Source organism: Felis catus, chromosome E3, assembly GCF_018350175.1.
Source record: "Felis catus isolate Fca126 chromosome E3, F.catus_Fca126_mat1.0, whole genome shotgun sequence".
Lineage (NCBI taxonomy): Eukaryota > Metazoa > Chordata > Mammalia > Carnivora > Felidae > Felis > Felis catus.
In genome coordinates, this window is record NC_058383.1 from 37,729,506 (window position 1) to 37,752,553 (window position 23,048).

The following is a 23,048-nucleotide window of genomic DNA, read 5'->3' on the forward strand; positions in this document are numbered from 1 at the left end:
TCCCCCTTCCGTGCTTGCTGGGAGCAGACAGTGGGGCTGTTGAATATAATGGCAGTCCAGAATTGCATGTGGCCAGTTGTGTCTCTGAGCTCCACCTGGAGCCAGTGAGGAAGGAGACCTGCCAGGTCGCTGCCGTGTCCCTGTGTCTGCAGCCAGGGCGCTCCTGCATGGCCACCGTCTCTGGCCGGGCACTGATGGGGTCACACCTCCTGTAGACAGTACTGTGGCCACAGCCTCAGTGGATAAGGACTCAAAGGAAGCCCAGCTCGGGGCTGAGTTGTCAAATGAGGTTAGCCCCTCCCCCTGCCCACCCTGGAAGGGCACTGTGGCCTGGCTGCAGCAGAGACAATTAATACTAACTCCATCTTCTCGGGATACTTAAGCGGCCCAGGAATGCGAGTTTAGGCTGTCCTGGCAATGCTGCCCGGGCTCTTTAGGATTTTCTTTCCCCCCTCTCCCTGAATCTTAGGGAGTGCTGACTGTGCCCTGCCTGGCCCTGGGCTGTGTATGCTTGCTGCCCTGGGAACAAGCACACCGGCCCTGTCCACCTGTTGTTGGATGATGGGTCCCACTGCCTGCTTATCCAGTATGTACTTGTCCCAAGGTTGTAGCAGGGGCAGCTACCACCACCCTCCTGCCCCCACTGAAAAACAAACAGGGTGACACTGCAGGTCTAAACCTGCCTCGTACGTACCAGGAACCCAGTACAAAGGAGCTGGATGGAACAGGAGAAAATTGAACGCAGCTGAGTTAGAAGGGGGCATTCAGGGACACTCCTGAGTTCAAATCCCCCTAAACCTTGGTTTCTTCAAAGGGTGATTGAGGATGGGGGCGCCTGGCTGGCTCAGTCAGTTAAGTGTCCGACTTCGTCTCAGGTCATGATCTCTCAGTTTGTGGGCTCGAGCCCCGAATAGGGCTCCGCATTGATAGTGTGGAGCCTGCTTGGGATTCTCTCTCTCTGCCCCTTCCCCACATGTGTGGGCTCTCTCAGAGTGGATAAATAAACTTTAAAAAAAAAAAAAAAGGGTGGTTGAGGAAGGAATAAGACAGTAAATGGAAATGCCAGACACAGAGCAAGCGACCACAGTGGTAATTATTGTTCTCAGGGTGGGACAGAGACAATAGTGAGCTAGACCCACTTCTGTTGGGGAATGGCTCTGTGGCGGTGGGGGCCACCCCAGCTTGGGTGCCTGCCTCTGTCCTGGGGGCATTTGCATTGTCCCCTGACCTCCCAGCACTGTTCTGAGGATCAAAGGAAGGAGCACGGGGGCAAGCCTCTTGCAAACCATAAAGTATTTCATAAACCCCAGACGTTTGTATTACGATGGACACGGTGATTATCTGTGTCCCAATGTACTTCTACCCCAGTGTCTTTGAATGTGCCTTTAAGTAACTCAAGGTGCGGGGGAAAGGTGGTTTCCTAGTTTTGGATGTTGCCAGGATTTGAAACGTGCTTAAAGTTGGCTCCCAGACAGGCTGAAATTAAACTGTGAACACACGTTCCCTGTCCAGCGGCCTGGGATTTTGCAGCTGGATTGCTGCTTCTCATAGCTTTCTGTCTATCCTCCTGTGATTGCCAACCAGCTTCTATCGGCAGGTGCAGGGAGTCGGGGACAGGTTAGACGGGGGCTTCTAGACCCTGCAGCCCGGCTGCCCCAGTACCAGACCTTTCTGTGCCCCATCTCTGCCTCCCAGGGGTAGAGAGCCTTCGAAGAGCTATCCACGCATCTGATTTTTATCTTATTAAAATTTTTTTTAATGTTTATTTATTTTTGAGAGAGATAGAGTGTGAGCAGGGGAGGGGCAGAGAGAGAGGGAGACACAGAATCCAAAGCAGGCTCCAGGTTCCAAGCTGTCGGCACAGAGCCCGACGGGGATCTTGAACTCATGAACGGTGAGATCATGACGTGAGCCAAAGTCAGACGCTTAGCTGACTGAGCCACCCAGGTGCCCCCCATGCATCTGATTTTAAGTTGCAGTATGGTTGATAGCACAAGCATGTCCACGTTGCTAGGGAAGCACACAGAGGGTCAACTTCTCAGTCTTGAGGAAGGGGGCGGAAGTTCACAGCTTTCCTTGAGGCTGCTCCTGCAGTAAATCCCACCTCCAGCACCCAATATTCCTGTCCCTGAATATCCTTGGCTGGAGAGACACAAAAAGGGCAATTGCGCAGGGTGTGTGTGTGGACGGGGTGGAGCCACAAAAAACGATTGGACGGAGGCAGTGGAAAATTTAAAATAGATTTGTTGTTTTATTCCGCTTGTATATTGATAGGCTTATGAACGATCATTATTATTATTATTCATTGTGGTGGAATACATCTAAAAAACTTACCATCTGTATTAGTTGGCTAGGGCTGCCGTAACAAAGTACCACAGACCGGGCAGCTTAAACAATAGAAATTTATTTTCTTCCCATTCTGGAGGCTGGGAACCCAAGATCAAGGTGTTGGGGGCATTGGTTTCTTCTGAAGCCCCTCTCCTGGGCTTGTGGACGGCTGTCCTCTCGTGTCCCTTCAGATCATCTTTCTCTGTACATGTAAGTGTCCAGATTTCTTCTGCTGATGAGGACGCCAGTCATCCTGGGTTAGGGCCCGCCCTTATGACCTCATTTTAACTTAATCACCTCTTCCAGGAGCTTATTTCCAATGCAGTCATATTCTAAGAAACTGGAGGTTTGGACTTCAACATATGAATTTGGGGGAGGGCATGATTTGGCCTGGAACACTACAAATTGCCCGCCATACCTAACCACTCTCCCAGGGAGCGGGCAGGGCAGCAGAGACACCAAAGTGGGGACCACTGGCTCTTCTTTCCAGGCTCCCCGTCTCACAGTTGCATCTAAGAGAGGATGTGGATGTTGCCCCAAATTATAACACTATTCTTAGAAATCATGAGCCCCAAGACCCTTTAAAAAAAAAAATTTAATGTTTATTTTTTGAGAGAGACAGAGTGTGAGTGGGGGAGGGGCAGAGAGAGAGGGAGGCACAGAATCCAAAGCTGGCTCCGGGCTCAGAGCTGTCAGCACAGAGCCTGATGGGGGGCTCAGACTCACGGACCGCGAGATCATGACCTGAGCCGAAGTCAGACGCTTAACTGACAGCCACCCAGGCTCCCCAAGCAACAAGACTCTTTTTTTTTTTTTTTTTAATTTTTTTTTTCAACGTTTATTTATTTTTTTTTTTAATTTTTTTTTAACCTTTATTTATTTTTGAGATAGAGAGAGAGACAGAGCATGAATGGGGGAGGGTCAGAGAGAGGGAGACACAGAATCCGAAACAGGCTCCAGGCTCTGAGCTGTCAGCACAGAGCCTGACGCGGGGCTCGAACTCACAAACCGCGAGATCATGACCTGGGCCGAAGTCGGCCGCCCAACCGACTGAGCCACCCAGGCGCCCCTCAACGTTTATTTATTTTTGGGACAGAGACAGAGCATGAACGGGGGAGAGGCAGAGAGAGAGGGAGACACAGAATGGGAAACAGGCTCCAGGCTCTGAGCCATCAGCCCAGAGCCCGACGCGGGGCTCGAACTCACAGACCGCGAGATCGTGACCTGGCTGAAGTCGGACGCTTAACCGACTGCGCCACCCAGGCACCCCAGCAACAAGACTCTTCAAACCAAAGGCGTCTTATGTGTTAGAGTTGTAGTCAAGAGCGCTCTTTGGAAAGATGGCAGAATCTTCTTCAGGCTGTGCTGCTCACTGTACGTGAGAAAGGCTCGTCTCTCTCAAACAGGCCTGGTGGGTTTTTATCATGACTTGTGTGAGGACCTTGTTGTGAAGCATTGAAACATGAAGCATAAATGACAACAGCACAGAGATCCCAGAGATTCCTCCTCCAGGAAACACTGTGCTGGTTGCATGCAGCCTGGACTCAACAGCATGGAGCTTCTCACATACTGAGAACTGTAGATGGCACTGGGCACTTCCTCCTGGAATGGTTTGTGTTGGAAAACAATCGTTATTTATTGGCATTGTGGTAACACTTGTCTGGCTCACAACTTTTCTTTCTGAGTAGTGTCAGTAAGAATCTGATAGGATCGTGTGCCTAAATATACCCGAGTATACGGGGATCCACCAGGATAGATACGGATGGATGAAGCTAACAGTTTGCGGGTTCATCATGCACATGACTGTCCTAGCAAGGCTCCTGAGTAAAAGCCAGCAGCTGTCCAACAGCTCAGAACCATCCTGAATAGTGTTTTGCTAAGGGAAGGTTTAGATACTGAATCCTCAGTTTTCCTGCCGTTGTTGCTTCTCAGCTGAGTGGAAGCCAGGCTTAAAGAGCCTTCTCTGGAAAATCTGACTAATCCAGGGAAGGGCACTTGGAAGTGCTGACATGGGAGGGGGTCCCCCACAAAATGTCCCAACTACAACATTCTAAGGCAGGAAATGATCATAAGAATCACCTGGGGAGGGGGCGCCTGGGTGGCTCAGTCGGTTAATCGTCTGACTCTTGGTTTCGGCCCAGATCATGACCCCGAGATTCATGAGTTCAAGCCCTGCATCAGGCTCCACGCTGACAGTGCGGAATTTGCTTGCAATTCTGTTTCTCTTTCTCTCTCTCTTGCTTTCTCTCTCTCAAAATAAATAAATAAACTTAAAAAATTAAATAATAAAAGAAGAATCACCTGGGGAGGGGGTGCCTGGGTGGCTCAGTGGGTTGAGCACCGGACTCTTGATTTTGGTTCAGGTCATGATCTCACGATTTGTGGATTGGGACTCTCTCTCCCTCTCTTTCTCTGCCCCTCCCCACTCATGTGCACTGTCTCTCTGTCTGTCTCAAAAATAAATAAATAAAACTTAAAAAAAAAAAAAAAGAATCGCCTGGGGAGGTTTGAAATGCCCTCCTATACTCCTTCCTATCCCCAAATGGTTACATCAGAATTTATGAGGCTGGGGTCAGGTCATTAGTGTTCAAAGCATCCCAGTGGTTGTAGCAAGTGGCTGGGCTGAGAAGCACAGTGCAAAAGGGAAGCTTGTTCTTGGCAAGTCCTACCACCTGCCCTGAGTTTCTGGTCAGTTTTTTTTTTTTTTTTAATGTTTTTATTTATTTTTGAGAGAGAGACAGAGCATGAGCAGGGGAGGGGCAGAGAGAGAGGGAGACACAGAATCAAAAGCAGACTCCAGGCTCTGAGTGGTCAGAGCTCCAGGCTCTGACTCCAGGCCCTGAGAGCCTGACTCAGGGCTCCAACCCACAAGCTGTGTGGTCACGACCTGAGTCGAAGTCAGACGCTTAACCCACTGAGCCCTCCAGGCGCTCCTAGAGACTCTCTAAACAGAAGTGACTGGATTCCTCCTCTTTCTTACCTCACTGGTCAGGGCTGACCTCCACCCCCCGTGTGGCCTCGGGGTCTCCTGCAGCACTGCAGCTCTCAAGATGTTAGAGGTTTGCTCTAGTCTGCTGTGAAGCAGGCAGAGTCCCTCCTGCCGTTCATCTTCTGTGTCTGCACTGTCAGAGGGGTCACCTGGAGTGCCCATTGCACCCTCACTTGCAGAAGGTGATGAAACACTTTGTAGGAGTTTCCTGGGACTGCCACGACAAACTTGGTGGTTTCAAACACCAGCATTGTATTTGCTCACAGTTCTGGAGGCCAGAAGTCAGAACTCAATGTATGAGCAGGGTCAGCTCTCTCTGAAGGCGCTCAGGGAGGCTCCTTCCTGTCTCTTCCAGCTTCTGTGGCTCCTGGAAACACTTGGGTTTCCCTGGCTTGTGGACGCATATCTCCAATCTCTGCCTCCGTCTTCCCCATGGCTTTCTTCTCCCTGTGTGTCTCTGTGTCCTGGGCACCAGTCACGGGATTTAGGGCCCATCTGAATCCAGTAGCACCTCATCTTAACTAATTCCATCTGCTAAAACCTATTTCCAAATATAAGGTCATAGTCTGAGATTCTGGATGGACACGAATGGGGCGGGGGTGCTCTTCAATCCACTGCACAGCTCCCAGGCAGTCTTTCTTACACCTACTCCATGTCTCCTTAGCGTTGCCCATGAAATGGGATGGAAGTGACAGTCCAGCAGGAGCTGGGCCAGGCTGCAAATCTGAGTGACACTCACCAGGTTTTACCCAGAATTCCCCATCCTCTCTTCATCAACCTTGTTGGGTCAGCCAACCAGCTCCCTACTAGAAAATGTGATTGCCCCTGGGCTGGTTCTCCCTGGCCCCATGGGGTCATAAATATGCCCATCACATATTTCAGCTTTAGGTTCCAGGCAGAGCCTCTACTCTAAGATGTAGGTGGAGAGAGCTCTAAACTCACAAGCATTGCATCAAATATTACTTATTTTGGTTATTAAAAGCAACCAAGAGCTTAACTATTTCACACACATCCTCTCTTACAATTCCCATGTGCATTCATTCCATAAGCTTTTTTTTAAGTTTATTTATTTATTTTAAGAGAGAGAGAGAGAGAGAGAGAGAGAGAGAGAGAGAGAAAGAGAAAGAGAGAGAATCCCAAGCAGGCTCCACACTAACACTGAGGAGCCTGATGCGGGGCTCGAACCCATGAACCATGAGGCCATGACCCGAGCCAAAATCAAGAGTCAGATGCCCAACTGACTGAACCATCCATGCACCCCTCAGTAGGCATTATTGAGCTATGCACCAGGCAGGGCAGGATTTGGAATTGATATAGATGGTTAGATTGAAGACTCCTGGGTTATAGTAGAGCCTGCCAGAGATTTTGGTGATCTTCCCTAATCAGCCTTCTTTTACTTTGCCTGGACATGTGACGTTCTGCCCGTGAGGAGGCCAGCCAGTGGGCTGGAGGGAGAAAATGTGGGTCTGTTCCTACACACTCATCCTTACCACGGGAGAGAAAAAGTACTCAAAGCTTGTTAACTATGGCTTGGGACGCTTGACTGGGTGAGAGCAACAAATCCCACCTTCCAGTGGGTGGTTCTCCGAGATGATTGCCCACCCGATAACCGGAAATAACCTGGGCACTGCTCAGGCCTCAGGGACCACCATGACTAGAATGGCCAGAGCTCCGTCCGTGTGCTGTTTATTTCGAAGCCAGGCATGTTGTCACCCTGTGCAGCTTGAGATAGTTTGGAGCCGACGCCCTCGAAGGTCAGGTGAACATGTGTATGAGGGAGGGCGAGGGTGATATGATGAGGCTGGCAACACTTGCCGAAAGCTCGGGTAGAGTTTGTGTGGACACGGTCTGATTCACAGTGCATCTGGGTGGAAGTTCTCTGCGCATCACAGAGAGAAAACCCTACAGCTCTGGCAGCAAGTTGGTTGGACGGTTTGAGAAAGCTGTTGCATCTGTCCTGTATCTGCTGAGTATTAAGCAGCATTCTGCTGTCTGGGGGTCGAGGAGAAGGGGCCCAGGGCTCTCTGGTGATTCTCTCTCTCTCTCTCTTTTAAAACATTTATTTACTTTTGAAAGACACTAGTGGGGGAGGGGCAGAGAGAGAGGGAGACACACATCTGAAGCAGGCTCCAGGCTCCGAGCTGTCAGCACAGAGCTCGACCGGGGCCTGAACCCATGAACCGTGAGATCATGACCTGAGCCGAAGTCGGATGCTTAATTGTCTGAGCTACCCGGGCACCCCTCTCCAGCGATTCTAGTGCAGGTTTTAGGAGAGCATGATTAACCTTTTTTCTAGTGTTCTCCCTCACATAAAATGATTCCATTTTCTTAACCCATAGCCTTTCCCAGTTTCTTTCCCAGCTACTATAAGCCCATTGAAGACACAGATAGTGTATCTTTGGACACCCAGGGCCTAATGCATTGTGTCGGGAACATTATCCCCAATCCCAAGGGCTTAAGGAATGACTCACACCCTAACCTAGAGATCAAGGAGGCTCTGGCAGTATACAGGCTTCAACAACAGAGAATGCTCTCCAAATGCTCCCAGAAGACATACGGGAGAGAAGGAGGAAGGTGGGCATGATCTAAAATCATGCCCGCATCTAAAAATCTGACATGACTAATTAATTTACAAATGCCAAAGTCACCACAAATGGTGGGTGGACTGAGATGATTAGGGGAAGGGAGGAAAATCACACAGATCTTTCACATTATTGAGGAGTGCAGGGTTGCATTAAATGGGGGAAATGTAAACCTTCAGCACTGTCTCCAAGGGCTTCCTGTCCAGCTTGGTGTGTTGGTGTGGGAGATGGTGGGGCAGGTAAAGGGCCACCATGAGGCTTGCAGAGGGTGGTGCCAGGGCTACTGAGAGCACCATGGCCTCTGGGGTCAGACCCGGTTTTGAGTCTGAGCTCTGTCCCTAGACTGTGTGACTGTGGGCACATCACTCGTCAGTCCCCAGTTTCACATCTCTGAAATAGGGAAATAACATCTACCTCATAGGGTTGCGGTAAGGACCAAATAGGTCACAAGTGAAAGCATCCAGTGGTTTCTAGCCCTTACGACATGTTCAGTCAGGGTAAGGTTACTATTATTATCTTACTTCACTGGCTTGTGCAACGCACTCTTCTGAATCTGTTTCTTCATCTGTAAAAATGGAATACATCGGAGTTGTCTGGCACACTGTTGATGCTCAAGAAAGGTTTTATTTTTAACTTTTTCTTACTTTTTGTTTTGAATCAGTTTTAAAGTTGCAAAAATACTAGAGAGTTCCCCTTTACTCTTCAGCAGGCTTCCCCTAATGTAAACGCTGTAAGCAATCAGAGTACACTGATCAAACCCAGGAAATTAACATGGGCATGATGCAATGACATTCACAATACCAGGACCCCATGTTCCATTTAGTCCAATTTGGGACAGTTCCTCACCTTTTGACTTTCATGACCTTGACACTTTTGATGATTACTGGTCAATTACTTGGAAGAAATATTTCTCAACGTGGGTTTGCCTGATGTTTTCTGGTGGTTAGATCAAGGTTATGTCCTTTTGGCAGGAATATCACAGTCATGATGTTGTGTTACTTTTGTTATTCTTTTATCTTTATCATGGTAAAATACATGAAACATAATATTTACCAAACTATTTTAAAGCGTACAATTCAGGAGCATTTAGTACCTTGACAGTGTTGTGTACCCACCACCTCCATCTAGTTCCAGAACATTTCTATCACCCTCAAAAGCAACCCCTTCCCTATTAGCAGGCAAGCCCCATTCCCATCACCACCAGCTCCTGACAATCACCTACCTACCTGCTTTCTGCCTATGGATTCGCCTATTCTGGGCATTTCATGGAAATGCTATTATGCAATATGCGGTCTTTCCTGACTGGTTTTTCTTCACTTAGTATCATGTTTTCAAATTTCATCCAGGTTGCTGCATGGATCAGTACTTCATTCTTTTTTATGGATGAGTAATATTCCATTATGTGAACAGACCACATTTTATTTTCTAAATCAACTGTGAAACCTGGCGTGGGCCCTGGGCTGGACCTGGAAAGTGAGGGAAGGAAGGAGGAGAAACCCTTGTGATTGACAGCAGGTACTAAGTGTGGGGGGCGGGCAGGACTGGTGCACTAGGGAGTACAGGACTGTATTTACACCTTGCCGGTAATATTCATGGAGGCCACCATAGTTCTGCGCTTTGGGTAGCTAGCTGACTCCTTTGAAAGTTTCATTTGTGGGAGGGTAAAAGCAGTTGTTGCTGAGGATGGGGAGAGGACCCAAGCAGGGGAAAGGAAAGTCTCTGGGGCTGGAAGAGCGAGCCGTTGGTGGCCCCCCCTTGAGGCCGGAAACCCCCTTCCCCCAGCACCAGAGCCTGGGGTTCAGACTGCAGTGGTTGCGGGAAAGCAAGATAAAGGAGGGGCTAGTGCCCCCGGGGCCCGTGCTTATTGCTTAGAGAGGAAGGGGTACCTCCTTTTCGGCAAATGCAATAGTTGCGAACTTGCGTTTATACAAAAGGGTGTGCTGACGGAGAGGCGAACATTTTGATTTCCTAAACGTCGCACCCCGGCCGTTCCTTAACTAGCAGGAGCCCCTGGTTTTCGTCCAGCGGACCTGGGGTCCCAAGCCGGGAGGAAAACGGGTGCAGCAGAACCCCGTCGCCTCCCAGGCCCCGCACGTCCCGCAGCCCTGGAGAGCCCGCGGACACGGCGTCGTCCCCGGGGCGGAGGGCGGAGGACTTGGAGGGCGGAGCCTCAGCGCGCCCGCCCCGCCCCCGCCTTGTAAGCCCCGCCGGCCAGGCGCGCGCACCGTGCGCGTGCCCTGAGCCCGGCGGCGGCGGCGGCGTGCGAGGGCCGCGCGTGCGCGCTGCGGCGGGGCGAGGGGCGGCGCGGGCGCGAGTCTGTCAGTGACAGCGGGACGGGGAGGGGGAGGGGGCCGGAGATGGTGGCGGCCGCGGCGGAGGCGGCGGCGGCTGTGGCTGTGGCGGCTCTTCCGACATGAGGCAGCGGCAGCGCGGGGCACGGCGGCGGCCGCGGCCGCGGCGGCGTCGCTAGTTCGGGAGGCCGCCCCGGGCGTGGGCGGGCGGGCGTCCCGGCTCGGCGTCGCAGGAGCGGGCTCTGCCGCAGCGCCGCGCAGGGCGGCCGGCTGAGGGGCCCGCGCCCGCCGCGCCCTGCGCTCGGCGCCCGGCGTCTCTGGGGCGCTGGGCATCCCCGCCCGCTGGGCCGGCCCCGGAGGCCGGGAGCAGGCCCCGCTAGACGGGCCGCGCCGACGGGGGACGGCCGCAGCGCCGCGGGCTCGCAGCCGGCCCGCAGCCTCCCGCGGGGCCGCCGGCCTTTGACGCAGGGGAGGCGCCGCGCCGCGCGGCATGAGGGGCCCGCCGCCGCCGCCGCCGGCGGGAGAGCGGCGCGGGCGAGAGCGGCCGGCGGCGTGAGAGGGCTCGGCAGGACTTGCGTCCGGGGCCGCGGCGGTCGGAGCAGGCGAGTGCGCGGGGCGGGCGGCGCGGGAGGCTCGGGGGGCGCCTCCGCCCCGCCGGCCCGGGGCTGCCGGGTCCTCCCCGAGTGTTGCGGGCGGCCTCGGGGCGGGACGGTGCGAGCCCCGGTTAGACGTTAGCCGCAGTTTTTGTGAGCATATGGTGCCTCTCCGAGGAGACCGCCGGGGCCACCACCGAGCACTCTGGCAGAGCTCGTGGCCTTCAGGGGAGTGTGCGCCTGTGTAGGGATAAATGCCGGTGTAACTCTGGTCGTCTCGCCGACAGGTACCAGTGACCCCGGCCGGGAAGGTCCTGAGCGCTCGGCAACATGGCTTCCCCGCCCCACCAGCAGCTGCTGCAGCACCACAGCACGGAGGTGAGCTGTGACTCCAGCGGAGACAGCAACAGCGTGAGGGTCAAAATCAACCCCAAGCAGCTGTCCTCCAACAGCCACCCCAAGCACTGCAAGTACAGCATCTCCTCCAGCTGTAGCAGCTCTGGGGACTCGGCGGGCGTCCCCCGGAGAGTGGGCGCTGGAGGCCGCCTGCGCAGGCAGAAGAAGCTGCCCCAGCTGTTCGAGAGGGCCTCCAGCCGGTGGTGGGACCCCAAGTTCGACTCGGTGAACCTGGAGGAGGCTTGCATGGAGCGCTGCTTCCCGCAGACCCAGCGCCGCTTCCGGTATGCGCTCTTCTACATCGGCTTCGCCTGCCTTCTGTGGAGCATCTATTTTGGGGTCCACATGCGGTCCCGACTGATTGTCATGGTAGCCCCTGCTCTGTGCTTCCTCGTCGTGTGTGGGGGCTTTTTTCTGTTTACCTTCACCAAGGTGTATGCCCGGCATTACGTGTGGACCTCTCTGGTTCTCACCCTCCTGGTGTTTGCCCTGACCCTGGCTGCCCAGTTTCAGGTTCTGACGCCTCTCTCAGGACGTGTTGACAGCTCCAATCACACCCTCGCCACCAAGCCCACAGACACTTGTTTGTCTCAAGTGGGGAGCTTTTCCATGTGCATCGAAGTGCTCTTTTTGCTCTACACCGTCATGCACTTACCTTTGTACTTGAGCTTGTGTTTGGGAGTGGCCTATTCTGTTCTCTTTGAGACCTTTGGCTATCACTTCCGAGACAAAGACTGCTTTCCCCCACCCGAAGCAGGGGCCCCACACTGGGAGCTGCTGAGCAGAGCCCTGCTCCACGTCTGCATTCACGCCATTGGGATCCACCTCTTTATCATGTCCCAGGTGAGATCCAGGAGCACCTTTCTCAAGGTGGGACAGTCAATTATGCACGGAAAGGATCTGGAAGTGGAAAAAGCCCTGAAAGAGAGGATGATTCATTCTGTGATGCCAAGAATCATAGCTGATGACTTGATGAAACAGGGGGATGAGGAGAGCGAGAATTCTGTCAAAAGGCACGCCACCTCCAGCCCCAAGAACAGGAAGAAAAAGTCTTCCATACAGAAAGCCCCTATAGCGTTCCGCCCTTTTAAAATGCAGCAGATCGATGAAGTCAGTATTTTATTTGCAGATATCGTGGGCTTCACCAAGATGAGTGCCAATAAGTCCGCTCACGCCCTGGTGGGTCTCCTCAACGATCTGTTCGGTCGCTTTGACCGGTTGTGTGAAGAGACCAAGTGTGAGAAAATCAGCACCCTGGGAGACTGCTACTATTGCGTGGCAGGGTGTCCAGAGCCCCGGGCTGACCATGCCTACTGCTGCATTGAGATGGGCTTGGGCATGATCAGAGCCATCGAGCAGTTCTGCCAGGAGAAGAAAGAGATGGTGAACATGCGTGTCGGGGTTCACACGGGGACCGTCTTGTGTGGCATTTTGGGCATGAGGAGGTTCAAATTCGATGTGTGGTCCAATGATGTGAACTTGGCCAATCTCATGGAGCAGCTGGGAGTTGCTGGCAAGGTTCACATTTCTGAGGCCACTGCAAAATACCTAGATGATCGGTACGAAATGGAAGACGGGAGAGTGACTGAACGGCTTGGCCAGAGCGTTGTTGCTGATCAGTTGAAAGGTATGTGCATTTCTTTCCCTTGTCCTCTTCCTCCCCGGTCCTGTTTGTGTTGGGGAAAATAAAAACCAAACAATCTTTTTCTAGTGTCAGTATCTGGGAGGCAGATCAGTTGTCTCAGGACACCTCACCATGGGGGCATCTCAGGGCTGGTGAGACTTTTCCTCTGGTGAGTCAAATATCATAGATCTGTTCACACTGTGGCAGTGCTGACCTAGATGAGACCTTTAGGAGGAAGGACAACTTTGGAAATGGGTATCCTGCCAGTCAGCTGTTACTGTTTCTGAAATTGTGTGGGCAGGTCCTGTGAGTGTAAGAGGCTCTCGGAGCCCTTCAGCAGACCGAACTTGGAAGTACTTTAATAGATTGTCTATGTTCATTGATTGCCTCCCAGTCCCTTCAAAACGTGTAAGATGTGAAGAATAAAACCTTTCTCGCCTTGAGGCCTCACTTTGCTGGAATAAGGAAGTTGGCCTAGCCCTGCATGACTCTTGAGAATTAGATAGAATTATATACCCCCCCCAAGTGCACACTGCTTTTGCCTTAGTCTCATTTTAAAAAATGTATTTTCAGCCTTCAACTTTCATTTTGATCATGGTGTTTGTCTTACCATATAGACCACAGCATTTTAGAAATACGCCCAGAGCAGTGTTTAGAACCCTGCCATCCCCAACCCCTCCCGATTTGTACCTGGTCCCTGTCTCTGTCTGAAGCTTGTACTGTTATTCTTGTTATTTTCAATGGGCTTTTTAATTTTTATTATCTTCACATAGGACAAAAATTTTGTTTACACCTGGGAAGTGATTTATAAGCAAGTGGGACCGAAAGTGAGGATTCGAAACACCTAACTCCCACATCCACTTCCCTTATTTATTTTATTTTATTTTATTTTATTTTATTTTATTTTTTAATTTAATTTTATTAAAAAAAATTTTTTTAACGTTTATTTATTTTTGAGACAGAGAGAGACAGAGCATGAACGGGGGAGGGTCAGAGAGAGAGGGAGACACAGAATCCGAAACAGGCTCCAGGCTCTGAGTGGTCAGCACAGAGCCTGACACGGGGCTCGAACTCACGGACCGCGAGATGGTGACCTGAGCTGAAGTCGGACGCTTAGCCGACTGAGCCACCCAGGCGCCCCCACCTCCCTTTTTTAAACAGTCTTTATGTTTTAGTAAGATATCTGGGCTGTGGAGAACCTGTATTTTGGAAGTATGTGGAGAAAATAACATTGATTTTTTTAAAAGCCGAAATGTGTAAAGCTTCTTGTGTTGTGATGCCCACACGTTGCGTGATCATGCAGTAAAAAGCTCCAGGAAAGAGTCCTTGGGAGATGTAACAGCTCAAGTCAGAGATGGGAGAAGCAATAGTGTCAGTCAGAGACAGTAGGTGGTTTTCTTTCTCTGCTTGTGATTAGAGTTCTCCATGTCATTCCCTTGTAAACTGGCAAGAGTGCTTTATCCTTCTGACTTTTCTTTATTCTGTTAATTTTGTAGGAGTTGAAGAATTTATCGGTATATTAGAGAAATATTTTCACCTGATGATTCCCTCTTGTCTAGAGAGCTCTCAATGCTACCTACACTGATGAGATTAGACCCTACTTTTCACAGTTTACCTGAGAGATTCTGCCATGGCAGTTGTCTTTCCCTGTAGGAGAGGGATTCCTGCTCTCAGAGTCTAAAGATGCCGGTGGAGTGCGGTGTGGATGTAATCCCTGCTCGACGCTTGGACATCTTTTAGGGTCTGAGTGTTGCAGGCTCTGTCCTCAGGGGCTGTGGGACAGATTCCAGGGAATGGAGTTGTGCTGTACAACATTATGAAAACGATAGCAGTTTTGTAAGTGGTAGTTTGAACAGTGTTATTACTTAAATATCAAAAATAAAAACAGATGTCATCATTAAGTATGTCTGGAAGCCGCCAAGTCTTTGACTTTTTGGCAGTACTCATTTTTGTTAATTTACGGGTAATTTTATTTTCAATTTATAAGTCAAGGGTCTCAAAAAATGGTAGAATGGGTTTCTTGAATTTTTTTAACTTCAAATAGTGTAAATTTGGTAAATTAATTTTTTTCTTTCAATTTCTGTACACTGATAGGGAAAAGTTTTACTCCTGGATGGGAGGTAGGGAAAGATGGAAGGCTTAGTTAAAACAGTGATATTTTCATAAGGTATTCCCTCCTCTAACTGTTTCCCTGAGACCATGATTTTTGTTTTATTCAGCTCATTTTGGAAACCTTTGTGGACAGGACTCCAGTAATATAGGATGTCTACACAACTTCCTGTCTGTTTTTGAAGCTGCAGTGTTCTCCTGTCATTGTACAAATGTGCTAAATTGAGAAGATAGCACAGTTTGTAGAAAACCTTTTTTATATATGAGGTTAAAGTTATATATTTAAAATTTCTATACTTAGCTGACAGGGGAGATACCATGATCATGAAGTTGGTTTTTCCAGGATGAGATTTACCCATTGCACTCCGGATGTGCTGACCCCTTCGATTTCCGCAAATGTGGGAAACTTGACTGCATAATTTGTGGTAGTGGGGGACTGCGTTCATGCTCTCCTCTATTTTTAAACAAAATAAAATAAATAAAATACAATTTCTTTTTTATTTATTTATTTTTTTTACTTTTATTTAATTTTGAGAGACAGAGAGAGACATAGAGCATGAATGGGGGAGGAGCAGAGAGAGGGGGAGACACAGCACTTGAAGCAGGCTCCAGGCTCTGAGCTGTCAGCACAGAGCCCGAGGTGGGACTTGAACCCGTGAGCTGAGAGATCATGACCTGAGCGAAAGTCAGACGCTTAACCGACTGAACCATCCAGGCACCCCAAATACAGTTTCTTTTAGCCTGTCTTGTAGTTTGTGGCAGATATTTTCTCTACAATGTTGGGCATTAACCTTTATCTCTGCTCCCCTGTTTTTATAATGGGGTTAAAAATACCCAGTAGAGGACTCTGTAGAAATGAACATCAGTGAATGGGACACTCCAAAACTAGCAGTGTGAAAAGTAGCTACTGGTCTGTAATTTATCTGAAAGGGTTTGTGGAAGGGTGGACTTTGATTATTTCTGCATATCCACTCCTTGAAACTCTTTGTGCTCTTATGTCCCATGCTGTGGATGCACAGATGGAGTCACGATAGTTCCTGACCTCAGGAAGCTTACAGTTCTAAATATAGAGTGTGCACTACGTGGAGGTGTACCTACTGAGGTGGGGCTTAAGACCAAGCGGTGGCTCTCCAGGTGGATAAAAGAACATTTGGTGGAGTGGGATTGGCATGGGCAAAGGCTTAGGATTGTGTTTCTTGGTGGGTTGAGCATTTGTAAGTACAGTAGTGCGTTAGGACAAGGAAGGCTTTGGGTCACATGGGAAGGAGTGTGTATAAGATCCTGTAGGTCAAGGGGAGCCACTGATAGGCTTTAGGTAGGAGGTTTAGGTGATCTAATTTGCAAGTTTAGAAAGCTTACTCCTTCAGTTCTAGGGAATGTAGGTTGGAAGGTATGAGATGGGAGATTAGGGCCTTGTTTCAGTAAGTCCCAGGCAGGGTGGATAGTAGCCTTAACCAAGGTAGCGGACAGTGGCAGTGGAGGTGGTGAACAGATATGTTCAGTAATAGGATGAACTTGGTAGAACATTTTAAACAGACAATTTAAGAGATGAGAGTCTGGATTATTTGAATGGGAAGTGGCCTTTCAGGTTTTTGGAGTTGACCTGGGGACTGTTTGGAGTCAGAAATGAGTGAGACCTTTGAAGTTTCTGTGGAATGAATGGAGAATGAAAAATTGAGTTGTAGAATATGAAACAGGCCAGGAATCCCTGGCGTGTTCTTTCATTCAACAAATAAGTTATTTTGTGCTGGGCACAGTTCTAGGTGCTGGGGATACAGCAGTGAACAAAACAGACAAAAATTCCTGCCTTCCTGGTGCTTCTGTTCTAACGGGGCAGTCAGACAGTAAGCAAATAAGTAAAACATTTCTTTCGTGTTAAGTTTTAAGGAAAACACATAAAGCGAAAAGGAGGATATGGGGTGTGTGTGTGTGTGTGTGTGTGTGTGTGTGTGTGTGTGTACTTTTAGGGTGGCCAGTCACTGAGAGAGAAGGTTGAAAGATAGGATTTTGGAAATGATCCAAAAAGTGAGAGACAGTTATTATTAAAGACAAGATGAAATAGTGTGGTACAAAGTGACAGGAAGATGCATCCTTTCACACCATCTGGGACAAACCACTGGGCCCAAAGGGGTGCTGGCTGTTGTGTTCTGCCGAGGGCCACGAGCCAAAAGAATGAGGAGGATTGATTATCTGGAACTGCTGTTTTTTCCTGTCATAGAGAATCACAAATACAGAAGGTGAAACTGTCAGAAGATGTCTACAATGTCTAATTTTCCCTTCTTAAATATTAGGAAGATAAAACAGGGCGCTCAGTCCTCTAGATTGACAGATCATGTTTTTACAAAGGGAGTGTCCGGTAGCTTTCACGTTGTTAGATGCAGAAATAAAACAAGACTTTCCTCCCAAGCCAACTTTTGAGGCTCATGGAGCAGCTGGGGGAGAGATCTGTTGATGAGCATTCAAGCAGATAATTCCCCACTGGCGCCAGTGACCAAGACCTTCCCCAAGTGCTAATAGGTAGCACTTCGAAGAGTTCTTGTCTGGCCTCCTGCTGGGGCCATTCCTCAAATTGATGGGGGAGGGGTGGCGCTGAGGCACTCTGCTTTTAGCCTTTGCCCACGGCTAGCCCAAACTGGCAGTCTGGGCCCCTAGCTCCCTGCCCACTGGCATGTAAGAGCCAGGTGCCAGTTTTAGGTGCAGTTTGCTTGCTCAGGTGCACTGCTTGTTTTGCCTGACAGCTTGGACAGCTTGTTCCCACCTCAGCTCGCACCCTTGCCACTTGTAGAGCTAGCCTGGAGCTGACAGCTCAGTGCCTACTCTTAAGTCATGTCCACAAGAAAGCCTGTGCTCACCTGCACCCTAGAGCGGGCTGTCTTGTGCGCGTTGAACCATAGGCTCTTGGATAGCAAGTGGCAGAGATAAGATGGAGCAGAAAATTTGGCTTGACATCCAGGATTGGAGGCAACCAACACCTGTGGAGTTGATGCTCAGGCAGCCCCCGGTGACAATTTATTTCAGGCTCCTTCAGGCCAAATTTTGTGCATTCCAGCAAAGAGCACACAGCTGTTAATTCTGAGGACCAGCTTTTGAACAGAATTAGCCTTTGGCAAAGAAAGTTAAGGATATGGTTTGGTGAATGGTAGGTGGAATGAAGAAGGAAGGAGGGTAATCTTTTCAGATAGAATTAACTAAGGGGAAAATTAAAAACAAGCAAATAGCATAAGTGAAGAAACTTCAGAGTTCTCTACTAGCCAGCCTGGTTCAAATAATGATTGTGTTTCTACTTACTGGTCAAGGTCACCTGTGTATTTTTCTGTGGAAGAATAATTACAGCAGTGAAAGAAAACAGTGAATTTCCTATCATGTGTGCATGTGCCTAAATTTTCCTCTTTTGGTTGGTGAATTCAATATCAGTATTTCTGTTGGGATTTTTATAAGACAGTGATCATTAATCATTAGAATTCCACAGGTCCCCTCTCCTGGTGGTGATAAGAGTCTGCTGACCATGAAAAGAGCCAGACTGAGAGGCTCCTCATCCATGTGACTCATGGCATCATTTGTACTTTGCGTATGAGACACTTAAAGACCTTTCTTCCCCAGCAGGAACTAGCATCCTTGGAGGGAATTTTATAAGGAGGTGAGAATTTTTCAAAAAGGAAGGGCACTGCCACGTGAGTTCTAGACTGGCCAGGCTAAGATGTTAATGCAGGAGGTGAGGGAACCGAGTGCCTCCCAGATTCACTGGGACTACCACAGACAGAGGAATGGGCCAAGGGCAAGGGTGGTCTTCCCCTAGGAAGGCTGGATAAGGCCATGACATTCTTTAGTCTTATTCATGCCCTGGTAGACTGTACCAGCCAAGCCAACCTGTGGCCAACCTTGGGTCAGCTTTAGCGAAATTGTACTTTGTAAAACTTGGTTGGTCTTGTAAATCAGGTTTTTGTTGTTTTCTCCAACATTTGCTGTATTAATGCTCATAAGAGTATGCCCCACATGCTCTGCTGAGGTAAGGAGAGAGCTTATGTCCTTAGAATAGGCTGGAAGGTCAGTCCCCCAAAGACTGGTGCTGATAGTGGCAGTAGCAGAACCTGAAAGGGAGCGAGGGACAGGAGCAGCTTTGCTAGGGGGGTGGGTTCTGGGACTGCGATGAGCAGGATCTGCTGTAACCACCTTATGAGCCTCTCTGTCAGCCCATCGTTTGGTTGCAGAACCCCTCTACACCCCTAAAAATTACTGTAGAAACTAAAGAGGGCTTGTTTATGTGCCTTATTGATATTTATCATATTAGAAATTGAAACAAACTGAGATGTTTAAGAGAATCTTCCCTTAATTCAAAACAATAATCCATTATACCCATCGTATGTTAATATAAATAACATTTTTATAAAACCAGTTGTAGTTCAGGTCTCCTGGGTGGCTCAGTCGGTTAAGTGTTCGGCTCTTGATTGTGGTTTACGTTGTGTTCTCATGGTTTTGCGAGTTTGAGCCACATGTTGGGCTCTGTGCACTGAATGCGGGAAACCTGCTTGGGATTCTCCCTTTGTCCTCTCTCTGCCCCCTGAGCAATTCAAGGAAAGGACTTGTTAGCATAGTGCATAGTGACTCTCATCCTACTCTGTCTCTCTCTAAATAAGTAAACTTAAAAAAAAATTACATGTTCAAAAATAGAACTATTAACAAATTTTATTTTAAATTTCAGTATAGTTCACGTACCGTGTTTTTTTACTTTGGGACATACATTATAGTGATCCAACAATTTAACTATATTTTCAAAGTCAGAGAAATTTGGTGAGAAGAGTGGTAGTTTTACATTTTTGCCATTAAGAAATGTCTAGGTTAGGGGTGCCTGGGTAGGCTCAGTCTGTTAAGCATCCGACTTTGGTTCGGGCCATGGTCTTACGGTCCATGAGTTCAAGCCCCACGTCAGGCTCTGTGCTGACAGCTCGGAGCCTGGAGCCTGCTTCAGATTCTGTGTCTCCCTCTCTATCTGCCCCTCCCCTGTTCATGGTCTGTCTCTGTCTCAAAAATAAATAAACATTAAAAAAAATTAAAAAAAAGAAATGTCCAGGTTAATAAGAAACTGCTGACGTAAAAAAAAACTGTTAAAATACACATTAAAAATTTACCAGTTTAACCATTTTTAAGTGCATCAGCTGGATTTTCTTAACTACTTTAGCATTGGTTTGCAGTAAGTTGAAGAAAGTGTAGAAAGTCTGACTTCACGGAGATACCTATTTGGGTAACAGAGGAAGATTTTAATAGCCTTTTTAGGTAATTGTAGATATTTTTCTTTGACTCTGCACCAACACCCAATAAGTGGTTGTATCTTAAAGGTTAGTTACAAAATGGAATCTGAAATCCTATTGGTCAGGTTTTTGGTGTGCTCTTAAAACCTCATTTTTTTTCTTTTATTTATTTATTTATTTATTTATTTATTTATTTATTTTTACATTTATTTATTTTTGAGACAGAGAGAGACAGAGCATGAACGGGGGAGGGTCAGAGAGAGAGGGAGACACAGAATCGGAAGCAGGCTCCAGGCTCCAAGCCATCAGCCCAGAGCCCGACCCGGGGCTCGAACTCACGGACCGCGAGATCGTGACCTGAGCTGAAGTCGGACGCTCAACCGACTGAGCCACCCAGGCGCCCCCTTTTTTTTCTTTTTTAAGTAGGCTCTACACCCAACGTGGGGCTTGACCTCACGACCCTGAGATTGAGAGTCACACGTTCTACTGACTGAGCTAGCCAGGTGCCCCGAGACCCCACTTATTTTGGAATGAATATTTACCCAGGTATGATTTTGTAACATAATGCATTGGTCATTTGGAAAATATTGGTTTCTTGAGTTACTCAGGTCTTCCAAATGTTGGCCTAGGCAAAGTCTTTAAATACGGGAAGGTGCTGACTTCCCAGTGTCAGAGAGGAGCTTTCTAGTCCTCGTTTTCACTTGAAAGTTTGAATTTTGTCACCAGCAGCAAATACTGTCAGCTGTTTTCCTTGAAGCGACAGACTCATTTTGTTCATTTTTCAGGAACAGTCTGCTAGATACGCTAGTCTGAGTGACCACAGTTTGTAGGTCAAGTAGAAATGATGTTCCATCCAAAAAGCAGCCCAGGCAGCTGCAGGGTGGTGCCCTTCTTGACGCCGTTGCACTTGTGTGTGCCGCTGTGTGCGGTGCTGTGGCCGTGCGTCCCGTTTTGTCAGTCCTGCAAGGTTGAGATTTAACACAATTCTGTATTTTTACTGCATCATCAAAGGATCTTCTTAGGTGAAACCGAGTGTTTTTCCCCCCTTGTTCGAGTGCGTGGTAGTAAAGAACACACTGGCACCATGCACGGTCTGGAACAGCTGCCTTGAGTCCCCACGGTTTCACCCACAATTGCTTTTGTGCCATCGGTGCCAGTGCCAACACTGAAAAAGGCAAATGAAGTACTGGTTTTGTGATGGGAATAGTTGATCCCACAGGTGCCCTGCAAAGGTTTCAGAGACCTCTGGGGGTGTGCAGAAACACTTTGGGAACTGCTTCCCTAAGCTGTAAGATAGGAAACCTGAGGATTTTGTACGTGCTACCCAAACACGTGTTCTCATGCGTGTGCAACCACTCAGACTGGAATTGTGGTAAACGTGGCACGTTTATTGTGAGAGGACCAAATGACTTTAGTTCATACCTTGATGTTTTTCTCAAAAAAATCCTCTGTGACTCTGACACATTTTTGTTGCTGGTATTTTAGGGCTCACGATGAAGACCATCGACTTTGTTTTTGGTCTTTCAGCTTTTTTTGTGGGGCTTCCTTACCCTTTCGCAGTATAGTGTACTGGGTGACTGTGTAGATTTTGGTTTCTGACCTTTTTGCATTCAGTTCTCAGTTTTGTGATTTCTGAACTGAGGAACCTTGGGCAAGCTATGTAGGGACTCCCAATTTGCAGGAATGCTGCTACCTCTGTCGGAGGGTTATTGGGAGAATCAAAGGAGCTGATTCAAGGAAAGCACTTGTTAGCACAGTGACTCTCACACAATCACAACAACCGTTCAGGAAATAATAACCAACTCCTCTGCCTGCGTGAGTCACATTTTATACTGTACTCAAGGGTGTTTCTTTTTTCCTACACTCTGTTTGGTGCACATCTTGTATAATTTGGTACTGAAACCCAAAACACACGAGGGACTGGGATTGTGTCGGTTTCTTGAATTCAAAAGGGCAAGTGTCCAAAATACAAAACACTGATAGCTTGCCCTCGTTAAACTGTAGCTGCCAAGTTTGGCAACTTCGCTACTGAAAACCCCAGGGCGTTCAGGCAGTGTTGTTCTTGGGCTGCTTCTGGTCCCCAGAGTTTAGGGGTACTTAAGATGATGTGGCCCTTGATAGTTGAGGAAATATGGGGAAATCTTCAGCTGTGTGACTCTGGAGATACTGGCTGAAGTTTGAACTGGAGTTTATTCAGGTCTCCCATATTCTACTATAAACTCATGTAGTTATTCAGTAAATATCACTTGAGTTCCTGGACCAGGTTCTGCAGATAGAGCCCTCTGCTCTCTCCGGGCACACAGCCTAAAAGGGAAAGTAGACGTTAATCAAATTATCACCTGAGCAGATATACACTGGACTTACTTATCGAGTTACGAATGGGGCTGAGAAGTCCGGACACTTACATTTCCGTTGTGTGGGTGAGGGAGCCGAAGCACAGAGAGATGAAGTAATGTGGGGTAGCCACACAGCTAGAACGAGCTGCTAAGTGGTGGAGCCGGTGTTGTGACCCAAAGGGCTGTATTGAAAAACACTAGTGCCCACTTGGTAGGGTTGTGGTGAGCAGTGACAGAGACAATGATGTTGAAAAAAGTATTTGGCACCTGGTGACGCTCAGCAGAGATTACATACGTTAGCTGGTGAAAGTGGGGGCAATTTTCTTAGCGTGAGCAACGGCAGAAAAACAACTGTACCTTTGTGTGGCCCTTCCCAGTTCCCAGTGTTCCCATGTACGTTGTTATCTTAACTGCCACGAAATCGTCATATCATGGGAACTGCGTATGTTTACTGGTTTATATTTTATTTGCTTCCTTCTTTCCCATGATGGAGTTTTCAGACTGAGTTGGTTTCTTAACATCTTCCAAAGGTGACTGACCAATGGCTTATTTCA

At 48.6% G+C, this 23,048-nt stretch overlaps 1 protein-coding gene and 1 non-coding gene across 11 annotated transcripts in view; both read left to right on the top strand.

Moving 5' to 3' along the window:
- ADCY9 (adenylate cyclase 9) overlaps window positions 1-23,048 on the top strand; it is a 171,042-nt gene that overhangs the window by 37,481 nt on the left and 110,513 nt on the right. For 9 of the 10 annotated variants that reach the window (XM_045047974.1, XM_045047976.1, XM_045047980.1 and 6 more), the window contains one exon: window positions 11,071-12,806. In XM_045047974.1, coding sequence (XP_044903909.1) covers window positions 11,114-12,806 — 1,693 coding nt within the window. In that variant the 5' untranslated portion in view covers window positions 11,071-11,113. Of the gene's footprint in view, window positions 1-10,612; window positions 10,793-11,070; window positions 12,807-23,048 lie in introns of those variants that run through there. The other variant, XM_023246667.2, reaches the window with a different exon arrangement.
- LOC111558296 lies at window positions 15,206-15,369 on the top strand. Its single transcript, XR_002739022.1, has one exon. It is a non-coding gene; the product is annotated as a U1 spliceosomal RNA (small nuclear RNA).